This window comes from Coregonus lavaretus (genome assembly GCF_964263955.1).
Source record: "Coregonus lavaretus genome assembly, chromosome: 1".
NCBI classification, from domain to species: Eukaryota; Metazoa; Chordata; class Actinopteri; order Salmoniformes; family Salmonidae; genus Coregonus; species Coregonus lavaretus.
This window is the reverse complement of record NC_139988.1, coordinates 42,069,480-42,085,790: the sequence shown is the minus strand read 5'-3', so window position 1 is coordinate 42,085,790 and position 16,311 is coordinate 42,069,480. Positions and strand designations below refer to the sequence as shown.

General features: G+C 43.5%; 1 protein-coding gene across 1 annotated transcript in view; it reads right to left on the bottom strand.

Moving 5' to 3' along the window:
* LOC311129332 (VPS10 domain-containing receptor SorCS1-like) overlaps positions 1 to 16,311 on the bottom strand; it is a gene marked incomplete at both ends in the record, with an annotated part of 107,529 nt that overhangs the window by 23,081 nt on the left and 68,137 nt on the right. Inside the window, 7 exons of the mRNA XM_084161605.1 lie at positions 7,920 to 8,053; positions 8,718 to 8,835; positions 9,143 to 9,250; positions 9,459 to 9,550; positions 11,472 to 11,548; positions 12,044 to 12,146; positions 12,242 to 12,388. Of these exons, the coding sequence (XP_084017731.1) occupies positions 7,920 to 8,053; positions 8,718 to 8,835; positions 9,143 to 9,250; positions 9,459 to 9,550; positions 11,472 to 11,548; positions 12,044 to 12,146; positions 12,242 to 12,388 (779 nt within the window). The remainder of the gene's footprint in view (positions 1 to 7,919; positions 8,054 to 8,717; positions 8,836 to 9,142; positions 9,251 to 9,458; positions 9,551 to 11,471; positions 11,549 to 12,043; positions 12,147 to 12,241; positions 12,389 to 16,311) is intronic.

The following is a 16,311-nucleotide window of genomic DNA, read 5'->3' as shown; positions in this document are numbered from 1 at the left end:
TCCAAAACCGCCATAAAAAAGCCAGACTACGGTTTGCAACTGCACATGGGGACAAAGATCGTACTTTTTGGAGAAATGTCCTCTGGTCTGATGAAACAAAAATAGAACTGTTTGGCCATAATGACCATCGTTATGTGGATATATTGAAGCAACATCTCAAGACATCAGTCAGGAAGTTAAAGCTTGGTCGCAAATGGGTCTTCCAAATTGACAATGACCCCAAGCATACTTCTAAAGTTGTGGCACAATGGCTTAAGGACAACAAAGTCAAGGTATTGGAGTGGCCATCACAAAGCCCTGACCTTAATCCTATAGAAAATTTGTGGGCAGAACTGAAAAAGCATGTGCGAGCAAGGAGGCCTACAAACCTGACTCAGTTACACCAGCTCTGTCAGGAGGAATGGGCCAAAATTCATCCAACTTATTTTGGGAAGCTTGTGGAAGGCTACCCGAAATGTTTGACCCAAGTTAAACAATTTAAAGGCAATGCTACCAAATACTAATTGAGTGTATGTAAACTTCTGACCCACTGGGAATGTGATGAAAGAAATAAAAGCTTAAATAAATCATTCTCTCTAGTATTATTCTGACATTTCACATTCTTAAAATAAAGTGGTGATCCTAACTGATCTAAGACAGGGAATCTTTCCTAGGATTAAATGTCAGGAATTGTGAACAACTGAGTTTAAATGTATTTGGCTAAGGTGTATGTAAACTTCCGACTTCAACTGTACATACATACAGATACACATAAATACATACTGTACATACAAACATATAAATACACATACATACAGCTCTGGAAAAAATTAAGAGACCACTGCAAAAATATACGTTTCTCTGGTTTTACTATTTATAGGTATGTGTTTGAGTGAAATTAACATTTTTGTTTCATTCTATAAACTACTGACAACATTTCTCCCAAATTCCAAATAAAAATATTGTCATTTAGAGCATTTATTTGCAGAAAATGACAATTGGTCAAAATAACAAAAAAGATGCAGTGTTGTCAGACCTCGAATAATGCAAAGAAAATAAGTTCATGTTCATTTTTAAACAACACAATACTAATGTTTTAACTTAGGAAGAGTTCCGAAATCAATATTTGTTGGAATAACCCTGATTTTCAATCACAGCTTTCATGCGTCTTGGCACGCTCTCCACCAGTCTTTCACATTGATGTTGGGTGACTTTATGCCACTCCTGGCACAAAAATTCAAGCAGCTCGGCTTTGTTTGATGGCTTGTGACCATCCATCTTCCTCTCGATCACATTCCAGAAGATTTCAATGGGGTTCAGGTCTAGAGATTGGGATGGCCATGACAGGGTCTTGATCTGGTGGTGCTCCATCCACACCTTGATTGACCTGGCTGTGTGGCATGGCGCATTGTCCTGCTGGAAAAAACAATCCTCAGAGTTGGGGAACAATGTCAGAGCAAAAGGAAGCACGTTTTTTTACAGGACAACCTTGTACGTGGCTTGATTCATGCGTCCTTCACAAAGACAAATCTGCCCGATTCTAGCCTTGCTTAAGCACCCCCAGATCATCACCGATCCTCCACCAAATTTCACAGTGGGTGCGAGACACTGTGGCTTGTAGGCCTCTCCAGGTCTCCGTCTAACCATTAGACGACCAGGTGTTGGGAAAAGCTGAAAATTGGACTCATCAGAGAAGATGACCTTACTCCAGTCCTCTACGGTCCAATCCTTATGGTCTTTTGCAAACCTCAGCCTGGCTCTTCTTTGCTTCTCATTGATGAAGGGATTTTTTCTAGCTTTGCATGACTTCAGCCCTGCCCCTAGGAGCCTGTTTCGAACCGTCCTCGCCATGCACTTCTCCCCAGCTGCCGTTTGCCATTCTTTTTTTGGGTCTTGATGTCATCCTACGGTTGTTGAGTGACATTGTTGGAAATCTGTCCTTTGGTCTGTTGAGTCCAAATTTGAAATTTCTGGTTCCAACCGCCGTGTCCTTGTGAGATGCAGAGTAGGTGAACGGATGATCTCCGCATGCGTATTTCCCACCGTGAAGCATGGAGGAGGAGGTGTGATGGTGTGGGGGTGCTTTGCTGGTGACACTGTCTGTGATTTATTTAGAATTCAAGGCACACTTAACCAGCATGGCTACCACAACATTCTGCAGCGACAAGCCATCCCATCTGGTTTGCGCTTAATGTGTCTATTATTTGTTTTTCAACAGGACAATGACCCAAAACACACCTCCAGGCTGTGTAAGGGCTATTTTACCAAGAAGGAGAGTAATGGAGTGCTGCATCAGATACCCTGACCTCCACAATCACCTGACCTCAACCCAATTGCGATGATTTGAGATGAGTTGGATGGCAGAGTGAAGGAAAAGCAGCCAACAAGTGTTCAGCATATGTGGGAACTCCTTCAAGACTGTTGGAAAAGCATTCCAGGTGAAGCTGGTTGAGAGAATTTCAAGAGTGTTCAAAGCTGTCATCAAGGCAAAGGGTGGCTACTTTGAAGAATCTCAAATATAAAATATGTTTTTGATCTGTTCTCTATCTAGTCCCACCCTTCAGCGCCATTCAACCTGTCCCATCTATCTCTTAACACCATCCATATTGGATTTCTATTTGCCATATATTTTTCAACTGTGCTGTGATGCTTCACCAAAGTTCTTTACCTTTCTATTCTCATAGTTTCTACAGATTGTAAATTAAATATAAACATTTTTTCTAAAATTATTTTTATATTATTGATCGATTGACTATGAGTTTTCAAATCACCCAGTATTGCTATCTGCAGCGTTAGCTCCAGGTAAATGTTGCAATTCTTCAGCCATTCCTGGACCTGTGACTAAAAACAAGCTACATATGGACAGTACCAAAATAAATGATCTAATGACTCTGTCTCTTCGCAGCAAAATCTGCAGAGCTGGGAATCGGTACATAAAAAATCACTTCTCAAATATTTTGCAATCTACATGGCACAGCTGTCCATTTTTTGGTCCTTAAATTAGACTGGTATATATTTTTTATTAATCAACATTTTCTTGAACCAATTTTGGTATTTAATGCAGGGCCACATTACCGTTGTTGATGAAGCCATCTGTGTCATCAGGGCAGTAACTAGGATCAACCTAATTCTAGGTCGTCACTAGTTACCACAGCCACAAAGGCATAAAGTCTGCCTATTTCTACAATGTATCTTCTTAAAATGTGATTTTAAACCTAACCTTAACCCTAACCTTAACCACGCTGCTAACCTTATGGCTAACCCTAACCTTACATTTTTGTTTCATTGAATTTTTACGATATTACTTTGTGGCGGTGGTAACTAGTGGCAACCCTAATTCTATGCTTTTCAGATGTAGACTGACTGTAGCTCCAGATTGGATTAGATTCAGGCTGGTAACGCCGTTACGGTTTGTTGCTCCTAGTTCACTACATTAGTCAGACTCAGACATGAGTTAGCTACCACCATAGCTGCATCCATTATTTAGTTTTGCCCTAGACAACACAGGATAAACTTGTATGAGCTACGAACTAACTTGCAAATCCGTCTTGTAGCCTGTAGCTAGCTAGCCTGCCTTGCTAGCACTTTCAAATGATAACATTAAATAACCAGCAGTATCTAGACAATACACAATAAACTTGTATGAGCTACGACCTAACTAAGTTGAAATGAGGTAGCTAGCAAGCTAGTTGTATATAGCTAGCTAGTAAGCTATGCTAATGTTAGCTAAAATGTTAGCTAGCCTGCATCACTAGCTAACATTATCTAGCCTGCCTCGCTAGCTAACGTTAGCTAGCCTGCCTCACTTTTTCAAAGGATAGCTACCTACATAACAAGTAATAACGTTATTTAACATCGTTAGCTAAGTTATGCCACAGAGGTCATTATATTCCAGTATCTCTTTCTGGCTATACTCACCACCACTGACTGTTGCACACCGGAGCCCCATTCAATGGGCGGATTTGATTATGCTGACCCGTCGTGCACCGATCTATGGCCTGTGACGTAAACGGGAAAAATGCATGCTGATTGCAGGATTGTCAACCAGCTCTGTTGCCAGACAATTTTATGTTAATTTCTCTACCATAAGCCGCCACCAACATCGTTTTAGAGAATTTGGCAGTACGTCCAACCGGCCTCACATCCGCAGACCACGTGTAACCACGCCAGCCCAGGACCTCCACATCTGGATTCTTCACCTGTGGGAACGTCTGAAACCAGACACCCAGACAGCTGATGAAACTGTGGGTTTGCACAACCGAAGAAGTTCTGCACAAACTGTCAGAAACCACCCCAGGGAAGCTCATCTGCATGCTTGTCGTCCTGACCAGGGTCTTGACCTGACTGCAGTTCGGTGTCGTAACCGAGTTCATTGGGCAAATGCTCACCTTCGATGGCCACTGGCACTCTGGAGAAGTGTGCTCTTCACGGATTAATCCCGGTTTCAACTGTACCGGGCAGATGGCAAACAGCGGTGTATGGCGTCATGTGGGCGAGCGGTTTGCTGATGTCAACGTTGTGAACAGACTGCCCCATGGTGGTGATGGGGTTATGGTATGGGCTGGCATAAGCTACAGACAACGAATACAATTGCATTTTATCTATGGCAATTTCAATGCACAGAGATACCGTGACGAGATCCTGAGGCCCATTGTCGTGCCATTGATCCGCCGCCATCACCTCATGTTTCAGCATGGTCCTATGTCGCAAGGATCTGTACACAGTTCCTGGAAGCTAAACATTTCCCAGTTCTTCCATGGCCTGCATACTCACCAAACATATCACACATTGAGCATGTTTGGGATGCTCTGGATCAACTTGTACGACAGAGTGTTCCAGTTCCCGTCAATATCCAGCAGCTTTGCACAGCCATTGAAGAGGAGTGGGACAACATTCCACAGGCCACAATCAACAGCCTGATCAACTCTATGCGAAGGAGATGTGTCACGCTGCATGAGGCAAATGGTGGTCACACCAGATACTGACTGGTTTACTGATCCACGCCCCTACTTTTTAAAAAGGTATCTATGACCAACAGATGCATATCTGTATTCCCAGTCATGTGAAATCCATAGATTAGGGCCTAATTAATTTATTTAAATTAACTGATTTCCTTAAATGAACTGTGACTCAGAAAAATCTTTGACATTTTTGCATGTTGCGTTTATATTTTTCTTCAGAGTATATGTTAGAATTTTCTAACTAGTTTTCATTTGGAAGGCAGATAAACTGTTTTATGTGAAAACACATAATCCTACTCATTACAACATGTGCTAACTACGTCACGTTTGATTTGAGCCGACTTCGTCATGGGCTTTGAACGGGGTACCTGGTTCACGCCTGGGAGGCAGCCCGGTTCCAAAATGAATGCAAGCAAAACATGACTACCCGGGCGCCCGGGCCGATTAATCAAACCCCCTCAATGAAGGGAAGCGAAGTGGGAGGAGGGGCGATTTGCATGTGGAGCTTGGCAAAAGGGGGCATGATTTGTTGACATAATTGTAATCCAAACCCAACCTTCCTTTACTCGTTGTGACACACTGAGGTTCCAAACTCCGTTTTAGAAGAGACTGAGTTTATGACCAAAATTATCCTATTTAGACTTTGTAGTAAATTCTGACACTATAATAAATGTTTCTGACTCATATTGATGCCACATAGGCCATTTTCAAAGGGATTAGTTGCTTTTTAGGAGCAGTCACTCTTTAAGGCACATGAAAGTTCACATTCAAGAAAGCATTTCTAAAGAAATATATATATATACATTTTCAAATGGCCCTACTGTGAAGTAGGAACTAGCGTCAAACGCCCCCGATCCTGTAACCAGTCACATTTATGTTAACCTGCAATCAAGGTTAAAGAGCTTTAACTGAGGAACTGTTAACTCCTGTTTTTTCTAACCGGAACACAATCTCCATATCTACACCGACTCACACCAGTCACAATTTCCAGAGGTACCGTCCTCTACTTCATGGTCCTTCAGAGCCGGTTTGAGTAATCATGCAAAGATATGGAAGCAGCAGATATGGACACACCTGACCCATCTGTGCGGTCCCATATTATCAGAGAGATACATCCCCCAGCGCTCCTTATTGACAATGCAGTGAAATACCTTGCTCGGGCTTTAGAGGAAAGTTAAGCTTATGGTGACTCACCTCCACTTCTCCCTGCCTATCCAATGTACCCTGGACCACCTGTGGTTCTGCACCCTGGTCCAGCACTTGTGGTTCCACTCCCTGCTCCACCACCAGCAGTGCCACATCCTGCTCCAGGATTTCCACCATACCCCGTTTCAGTAGCACCCTGCTTCCCTCCAGGCCTAGACGTGCCTTATCTAATTCTAGCAGCAACATACCCTGCTCCTGCTCCGCCAACTGGTATGGCACAGCTAATTGTACAGCATCCCAAAGCAGGCCTTGGATGACCTGATGAACAATCACCGACACCTGAATGAGCAGTATAAGTATCAAGTGCTACTGGCTTGCTAAGGCCTTCAACCATGACTCAAGGCCTTACACTGCTTTCTTACAAGCCCTGCAGGTTAAGTATGGTCAGCCCCACCAACTCGTCCAATGTGAGTTAGGCACCATTCTGAACCCACTGTCGAGTTTGGAGATACAGAAGCCTTCGATGCATTCACACTGTCTATCTACACACTGGTAAACATGCTTAGAACCCTTGAGGGGCAGAACGGCTATGGGCTCAGATGTAGATCCCAATGCCGACTGGCTCTTGAGCAAGATGCCACAGGACTACCGCGATGAATTCGTGGAGTACTGTTTTGACCTTACCTGACTTGACAGCCTGGCCGCAGAAGAAGTCCAAGGCTAAGCATATATCAAGCAGAGATGCAGCCCTCTAGCAATGCAATGCTCAAGCCACTTAAGAATGACAAATGTGCCTCCACTAGGCCAAAGGAGAGGTCCACTTCAATCCTCAACACCAGTGAATATCTAAGCTCCCAGGAGCCTGCTCAATCTAAGGCCCCTTCCAAACCCCGGCCATACTTCCATCACTGTGACAACAAATAACACTATCTTAACTCATGTCCAGAGTTTAAGAAGTTGAACACAAGACAGATCATTGAGTGGATAAAGGATGAACAATGGTGTTGGAAATGTGGACGATCCCACAAACCTGATGCTTGCACCCTCAAACAACCCAGACATGCACCGAGCAGCACCTAACGATCCTTCACGATTCTATCCAGCAAGACCAAAAGAGCATTCTCATGGGGAGTATCCCTACAACTTACGCCCTGTTTATACCTGCCCCTAACATGTGTCCTTTGGTCTGATCTAGTCCTGATCTTGTCTGTTTACACTTGTAAGATCTGATCACAATCAGATCACAATGCATATTTTAATCATCCACACCTGTCTAGAAATTTGGGCACAATCAAAATGTGGACAAAATCAGAACAAAGGACGCATGTTTGAACCAGGTATAAACGTGGCTAAAGATGTACCTGGACAGACCCAACCGATTACAGAAATGTATGCTGAAAGTTGTGAAACTTCTACTTCACAATGGAGATAGAGATGTCTACCTGCCCTCTTGATCCTATCCCCAATCTTATATTTTTACTGCTTTTAACTGTGTCTAAGGCAGTTTTTATTTTATTTAATTTTTTGTCATTTAGCAGACGCTCTTATCCAGAGCGACTTACAGTTGGTGAGTGCATACATTTTCATACTGGTCCCCTGTGGGAAACGAACCCACAACCCTGGCATTGCAAGTGCCATGCTCTACCAATTGATCTACAGGGGACTACAGTTATTGTCATTAATTCTCTGCATACAGTTATAAACATCATGTAATTGTGTTATTGTGCTCCAATGATGCCTTCTTAAATTGCAGCTGAAAGGATTAATAAAGACTGTATGGAATTGAATTGAATGTTATTTATTATCACCAGTAGCAGCCAGTAGTCTCCTCACCACTCAAAGTCAGCCTCAGTGCATGGACAGGAGTCTGACATCTGGGAGATGTACTGATCTCTGGTTTTGACACATCTGGTGTCGGGCTTCAGATTCTGGAAGATTCTCTTCACTCCCATAATGCAGACTTTACCCTGTGAGAAATAATGCATTATTTGAAATAATTAACTACAACATTTGAGAATTTACTGTCTTTTTGGATGTAACAGTTTCAAAGAAAAGACACTGAGTGATGGAGTTGTTGTCACGATCGTTGTAAGAGGCAGACCAAGGTGCAGCGTGATAGGCGTACATCTTTTAATGATTACTTTACACAATAACAAAACAACAAAACGATACGTGAAGTCTAAAGGTTCACCAACACAAACCTATACAGAACAAGATCCCACCATACTAAAGTGCCAAAAGGCTGCCTAAGTATTGGCCCCAATCAGAGACAACGAGCTACAGCTGTCTCTGATTGGGAACCACCCTGGCCAACATAGATATGAACGATCTAGAACAGACCCAATGAAAACTAAACATAACAAGTCCAAACCCTGGCTCAACATTTAAGAGTCCCCAGAGCCAGGGCGTGACAGTTGTCTTAATATATATATTTGTTTATAGTACATGAACATGTGTATAATTGATTATTTGTTATCTGAAAGTAAATACATAGAAAGGAGCCATAATGTTGAGATACATTTGAGATAGAAAAATGGGTGAGATAGGACGTTTCTCTTCATACTGTAGATATATTCCATCAAACTAAAGTGTACAAAGCCATTGCAAATGCATCAAAGTGGTTGCTCTTACGTCATTGTGTAACTGCCAGGTCTGATAGTCGTCTGTGTTGCACCTTCTGTTAAAGATGGACCTGAAGTCAATTTTGACAAGCTGCCACTCAGAACGATGGCTGAAATGGCCAAATATTCTGCAAACACAAAAAGTAAAGCATGGTGAAAAATGGCTGAAAAAAGCGTTACTAGCTAAAATGTATCGAGGAAAATACCTTGCTAGCATAGAAGTGGGAGATGAAAGGCTGCGACACTTGCCCACAAGGGATTTGTGCAATGACTCAGAAGAGTAAAAAGAGAAAATAAAAAAAAGTGTCTAACTTCTGACAGCGAATACATTTTTTTATCTGTGTTCGAAACGAACTATTTTTTTTCAAAACGTCCAGTAAGCTTTCAACGCATTGCATAATACATACTATTACCCATAGAGTATTTGATTCTTACGTCATGATGAGGGTGTCTTCCCCTGGCTCTCCTAAGACTCCGTCTACATAGAGAGGAGAGGGGGTGAAGCTGTATTTGTTCCAGCGTTTTCCCTCATCAAAACTGAGCCTGGATGGAGAAACAACATGTTGGCTCTCATGCGTGGCTCATGTAGACCCCTCACCATGCATAGAATAGATTGTACTGTAACACTAACATTAGATGGACTTTCAGTGCTTACATAATACAGTCCATGAAACATTTAAATAGACAAATGTAAATCAATGTTGATACTGTAACAGTATGCACGGAAGTTGAATGTTAAAGGAAACAATACCAGATATGTCTGATGGGGAGAGGTGTGTGTCGAATGGCCACTAGGGCACCACCCTGGTTAAGAAAGAGGACACTATACTCCTCCTCAAATACCTACAAACAGGACAGCATTTCATCACATTTTCAGAGATCAGAGATGTGCATTACGTTCACGTATACTTTTGATGAGTGATAGACTTTTATAACTATAGGCTATTACTATTCTTCTGTATCATGTAACACAGCCACATAAACTCAGCAAAAAAAGAAACGTCCTCTCATTGTCAACTGCGTTTATTTTCAGCAAACTTAACATGTGTAAATATCTGTATGAACATAACAAGATTCAACAACTGAGACATAAACTGAACAAGTTCCACAGACGTGACTAACAGAAATTGAATATTGTGTCCCTGAACAAAGGGGGGGGGGGGGGGGTGGGGGGTCAAAATCAAAAGTAACAGTCAGTATCTGGTGTGACCACCAGCTGCATTAAGTACTGCAGTGCATCTCCTCCTCATGGACTGCACCAGATTTGCCAGTTCTTGCTGTGAGATGTTACCCCACTCTTCCACCAAGGCACCTGCAAGTTCCCGGACATTTCTGGGGGGAATGGCCCTAGCCCTAGCCCTCCGATCCAACAGGTCCCAGATGTGCTCAATGGGATTGAGATCCGGGCTCTTCGCTGGCCATGGCAGAACACTGACATTCCTGTCTTGCAGGAAATCACGCACTGAACGAGCAGTATGGCTGGTGGCATTGTCATGCTGGAGGGTCTTATCAGGATGAGCCTGCAGGAAGGGTACTACATGAGGGAGGAGGATGTCTTCCTGTAACGCACAGCGTTGAGATTTCCTGCAATGACAACAAGTTCAGTCCGATGATGCTGTGACACACTGCCCCAGACCATGACGGACCCTCCACCTCCAAATCGATCCTGCTCCAGAGTACAGGCCTCAGTGTAACGCTCATTCCTTAGACGATAAACGCGAATCCAACCATCACCCCTGGTGAGACAAAACCGTGACTCGTCAGTGAAGAGAACTTTTTGCCAGTCCTGTCTGGTCCAGTGACGGTGGGTTTGAGCCCATAGGCGACATTGTTGCCGATGATGTCTGGTGAGGACCTGCCTTACAACAGGCCTACAAGCCCTCAGTCCAGCCTCTCTCAGCCTATTGCGGACAGTCTGAGCACTGATGGAGGGATTGTGCGTTCCTGGTGTAACTCAGGCAGTTGTTGTTGCCATCCTGTACCTCTCCCGCAGGTGTGATGTTCGGATGTACCGATCCTGTGCAGGTGTTGTTACACGTGGTCTGCCACTGCGAGGACGATCAGCTGTCCATCCTGTCTCCCTGTAGCGTTGTCTTAGGCGTCTCACAGTACGGACATTGCAATTTATTGCCCTGACCACATATGCAGTCCTCATGCCTCCTTGCAGCATGCCTAAGGCACGTTCACTCAGATGAGCAGGGACCCTGGGCATCTTTCTTTTGGTGTTTTTCAGAGTCAGTAGAAAGGCCTCTTTAGTGTCCTAAGTTTTCATAACTGTGACCTTAATTGCCTACCGTCTGTAAACTGTTAGTGTCTTAACGACCGTTCCACAGGTGCATGTTCATTAATTATTTATTGTTCATTGAACAAGCATGGAAAACAGTGTTTAAACCCTTTACAATGAAGATCTGTGAAGTTATTTGGATTTTTACGAATGATCTTTGAAAGACAGGGTCCTGAAAAAGGGACGTTTCTTTTTTTGCTGAGTTTATTATATTTTATTAAAAAGTGAGAAAACGGCTCATCAAATAATAAAGTAGTATCAGCTCCTAAGAAGTTCTATGGGAAAATAATAATAACTTCATAAAACCAGTATATATGGCATGTGATCAAGGGTAATGTCAAACAATATCATGCATTATTCATCCAGAGTTTCCTCCCTCCTCCAAATTCTTGAGTTATAAGCTGATATAAGAAAATATAAATGTGTTGTCTTGATTTTGTGTCACATTTCAGTTGCACCTCTCTCTTTCAGTCACAGTACCTCTCTCCAAGTGTTGCCAGCATCTGAGGTGATGAAAATGCTGACATTATAGGTGGTAAGCTCAGGCCCAATGGTACCTAAATGTAAAAAGCATAGTATAGTTACAGTGTAAACACTTTCATTGTATGTCTTCTTAACCCACATTACAATATCTTTAATACACAATGAAATAAAAATACAGATGCATACATACTGCCACAGGCTACAGATCTCCTAAAAATGAGTATTTACTCAGCCAAAAACAGACATTCAGACATTCAGTCATTCAAACCTTTTCTTCTGTATCTATTTTTGCCAACCATCTGCCAGTCTACAGATATGCAGGCATGCTGTGATCAATTTCACAGATCAAACTGAGCTGACTAAAAGGTTTTAAGGCAGAATCCCAGCATTTACTCGGAGAACAGAGCTAAAAGATAACAGGGGTCTTGAAGGGTGGAAAAAGAGCAGTGTAAGAGTTGAGAAACAACTGCAAATTGGGAACCTCAGGGAGAGCGGAGGTCCCTGTGGTAATTGCTAATGAGGGTAAAAATAAACAAAAGACACAGCTAAACATTTCAAATAGTGCCTACCTGATGCTACTATAATTCCTGGAGCTGATTCTTTGCTGACTATGTTTCCAGATGTGTACGGGTTGTCAGACACATGAAGATGCAGGTGTAATGAACAGTAGGGCTGAAAATCAACAAAAGAAAAAAACATAAGGTGGTTTATAGAAAAAAAACTCTTATAGGTTTTCAGATGTTGCTCACTTTCAAAAGCAGACTCACCTGTACACAGTAGAGTCTGATTCCCTTCAGATCAGTGGTAGGAGCCTGTAGAAGATTCCAGTCTCGCCCCTTATTGTAAGTGATAAACGTTTTCACTTGGTCCTCAACAACTTTATTTGACAAGAACAGCCCTTTTATCCCTGCTACCTAGGAACATGTGAGAAACAGAGACATGAAAAAACATTTAGGGGCAAAAGCTACAACTGTAAATTATTCAAACATAAGTAAAGATGAAGCCCTAGTTTTGAGGTGGAAGTGAAGTCTTCTGTACACAATAGCATTTCTGACAGGGAGCACTATTTTGGACCAGGTTGCTGACTAGTGGTGGTCTGGGGGTAGAAGCATTTGGCCAGTCTTACAGTTTTTGCAATGATTCTCCTATACTGCCCGCATCTGAGTGATAGAAATGGGGAGAACAAGCCATCAAATCAAATGAAAACAAAATATTGGTCACATACACGTGTTTGGAAGATTTTATTGCGGGTGTAGTGAAATGCTTGTGCTTCTAGCTCCAACAGTGTAGTAATATCAAACAAGTAATACCTAACAATTACACAACATATATCCAATACACACAAATCTAAGTAAGGAATGGAATTAAAAATATCTACACTATCAGTCAAAAGTTTGGACACACCTACTCATTCAAGGGTTTTCTTTATTTTTACAATTTTTTACATTGTAGAATAATAGTGAAGACATAAAAGCTATGAAATAACACATATGGAATCATGTAGTAACCAAAAAAAGTGTTAAACAAAACAAAATATATTTTATATTTGAGACTCTTCAAAGTAGCCACCCTTTGCCTTGATGACAGCTTTGCACACTCTTGGCATTCTCTCAACCAGTTTCATGAGGTAGTCACCTGGAATGCATTTCAATTAACAGGTGTGCCTTCTTAAAAGTTAATTTGTGGAATATATTTCCTTCTTAATGTGTTTGAGCCAATCAGTTTTGTTGTGACAAGGTAGGGGGGTTATACAGAAGATAGCCCTATTTGGTAAAAGACCAAGTCCATATTATGGCAAGAACAGCTAAAATACGCAAAGAGAAACGACAGTCCATCATTACTGTAAGACATGAAGGTCAGTCAATATGGAACAATTCAAGAACTTTGAAAGTTTCTTCAAGTGCATTCACAAAAACCATCAAGCGCTATGATGAAACTGGCTCTCATGAGGACCGCCACAGGAATGGAAGACCCAGAGTTACCTCTGCTGCAGAGGAGAAGTTCATCAGAAATTGCAGCCCAAATAAATGCTTCACAGAGTTCAAGTTACAGACACATCTCAACATCAACTGTTCAGGGGAGACTGTGTGAATAAGGCCTTCATGGTCAAATTGCTGCAAAGAAACCACTAATAAAGGACAGCAATAATAAGAAGAGACTTGCTTGGGCCAAGAAACACGAGCAATGGATATTAGACAATGTGATTTTCTGGATTTTTGTTTTAGATTCCGTCTCTCACAGTTGAAGTGTACCTATGATAAAAATTACAGACCTCTACATGCTTTGTAAGTAGGAAAACCTGCAAAGTTGGCAGTGTATCAAATACTTGTTCTCCCCACTGTATATGGACGAGCAATTACAGAGCGGCATGGACTAAGATACAGTAGAATAGTATATAATACAGTATATACATATGAGATGAGTAATGCAAGATACAAAAACATTCTTAAAGTGACTAGTGTTCCATTTCTTAAAGTGGCCAGTGATTTCTAGTCAATGTCTATAAGCAGCAGCCTCTAATGTGCTAGTGATGGCTATTTAACAGTCTGATGACCTTGAGATAGAAGCTGTTTTTCAGTCTCTCGGTCCCAGCTTTGATGCACCTGTACTGACCTCGCCTTCTGGATGATAGCGGGATGAACAGGCAGTGGCTCAGGTGGTTGAGGTCCTTGATTATCTTTTTGGCCTTCCTGTGACATCGGGTGCTGTATGTGTCCTGGAGGGCGAGTAGTTTGCCCCCGGTAATGCGTTGGGCAGACCGCACCATCCTCTGGAGTGCCCTGCGGTTTAGGGTGGTGCAGTTGCCGTACCAGGCAGTGATGCAGCCCTACAGGATGCTCTCAATTGTGCATCTGTAAAAGTTTGTGAGGGTTTTAGGTGCCAAGCCAAATTTCTTCAGCCTCCTGAGGTTGAAGAGGCTCTGTTGCGCCTTCTTCACCACACTATTTCAGTTTGTCAGTGATGTGACCTCCCGAGTGGCGCAGTCGTCTAAGGCACTGCATCGCAGTGCTAGCTGTGCCACTAGAGATCTAGGCTATCTCGTCATTGTTGGTAATCAAGTATACTACTGTTGTGTCGTCTGCAAACTTGATGATTGAGTTGGAGGCGTGCTTGGCCACGCAGTCATGGGTGAACAGGGAGTACAGGAGTGGGCTGAGCATGCACCCTTGTGGGGCCCCAGTGTTGAGGATCAGCGAAGTGGAGGTGTTGTTTTCTACCTTCACCACCTGGGGGCGGCCTGTCAGGAAGTCCAGGACCTAGTTGCACAGGGCGGGGTTCAGACCCAGGGCCTCAAGCTTAATGATGAGCTTGGAGGGTACTATGGTGTTGAATGCTAAGCTATAGTCAATGAACAGCATTCTTACATAGGTATTCCTCTTGTCCAGATGGGATATGGCACTGTGCAGTGTGATGTCGATTGCATCGTCTGTGGATGTATTGGGGCAGTAAGCAAATTGAAGTGGGTCTAGGGTATCAGGTAAGGTAGAGGTGATATGATCCTTGACAAGTCTCTCAAAGCACTTCATGATGACAGAGGTGAGTGCTACAGGACGATAGTCATTTAGTTCAGTTACCTTTGCGTTCTTGGGTACAGGAACAATGGTGGCCATCTTGAAGTATGTGGGGACAGCAGACTGGAATAGGGAGAGATTAAATATGTCCGTAAACACACCAGCCAACTGGTCTGCGCATGCTCTGAGGATGCGGCTAGGGATGCCGTCTGGGCCGGCAGCCTTGCAAGGGTTAACACGCTTAAATGTCTTACTCACGTCGGTCATGGAGAAGGAGAGCCCACAGTCCTTGGTAGTGGGCCGCGTCGGTGGCACTGTGTTATCCTCAAAGCGGGCGAAGAAGGTGTTTAGCTTGTCTGGAAGCAAGACGTCAGTGTCGGCAACGTGGCTGGTTTTCCTTTTCCTTTGCCATGGCTCAGGGGCTGGGGTCCCTGATGATCTTCTTGGCCTTCCTGCAACACCTGGTGCTGTAAGTGTCCTTGAGGGCAAGCGGTGTGCACCCAATCATGTTTTCGGCTGAGCGTACCACCCTCTTTAGCGCCTTGCGGTCTGCGATGGTGGAGTTGCCGTACCAGGCTGTGATGCAGCCCAAACGTATGATCTTGATGATGCTCCTGTAGAACACTGTGAGGGCCCTCGGGGACAGGACGGATTTCTTCAGCATCCTAACGTTAAAGAGTCGCTGGCATGCCTTCTTCACCACGGTGTCCGTTTGGTTTGAGCATTTCAGGTTTTGACAGTTATGCCTGGTTCCTCCTGAAGTCCAAAATCAGCTTCTTTGTTTTGCTGATGTTGAGGGAGAGGTTGTTTACCTGGCACCAGGTTGTCAGAATGCTTACCTTCTCCCTGTAGGCCGTCTTACTGTTGTTGGTAATCAACCCTACTACTGTAGTGTCGTCAGCGAACTTGATGATTGAGTTGGAACTGTGTGAGGCCGCGCAGTCGTGGGTGAACAGGGAGTACAGGAGGGAACTAAGCACGCACCCCTGAGGGGCCCCCGTGTTGAGGGTCTGCGTGGCTGATGTGTTGTTGCCTACCCTCACCACCTGGGGATGGCCCGTCAGGAAGTCCAGGATCCAGTTGTAGAGGGAGGTGTTCAGTCCCAGGGTCCTTAGCTTAGTGATGAGATTGGAGGGCACTATGGTGCTGAAAGCTGAGCTGTAGTCAATGAACAGAATTCTCACATAGGTGTTCCTCTTGTCCAGGTGGGAGAGGGCAGTTTGGAGTGCAATAGAGATTGCGTCATATGTGGATCTGTTGGGGTGGTATGCGAATTGGAGTGGGTCCAGGCTGTCAGGAAGGTGGTGTTGATGTGAGCCACGACC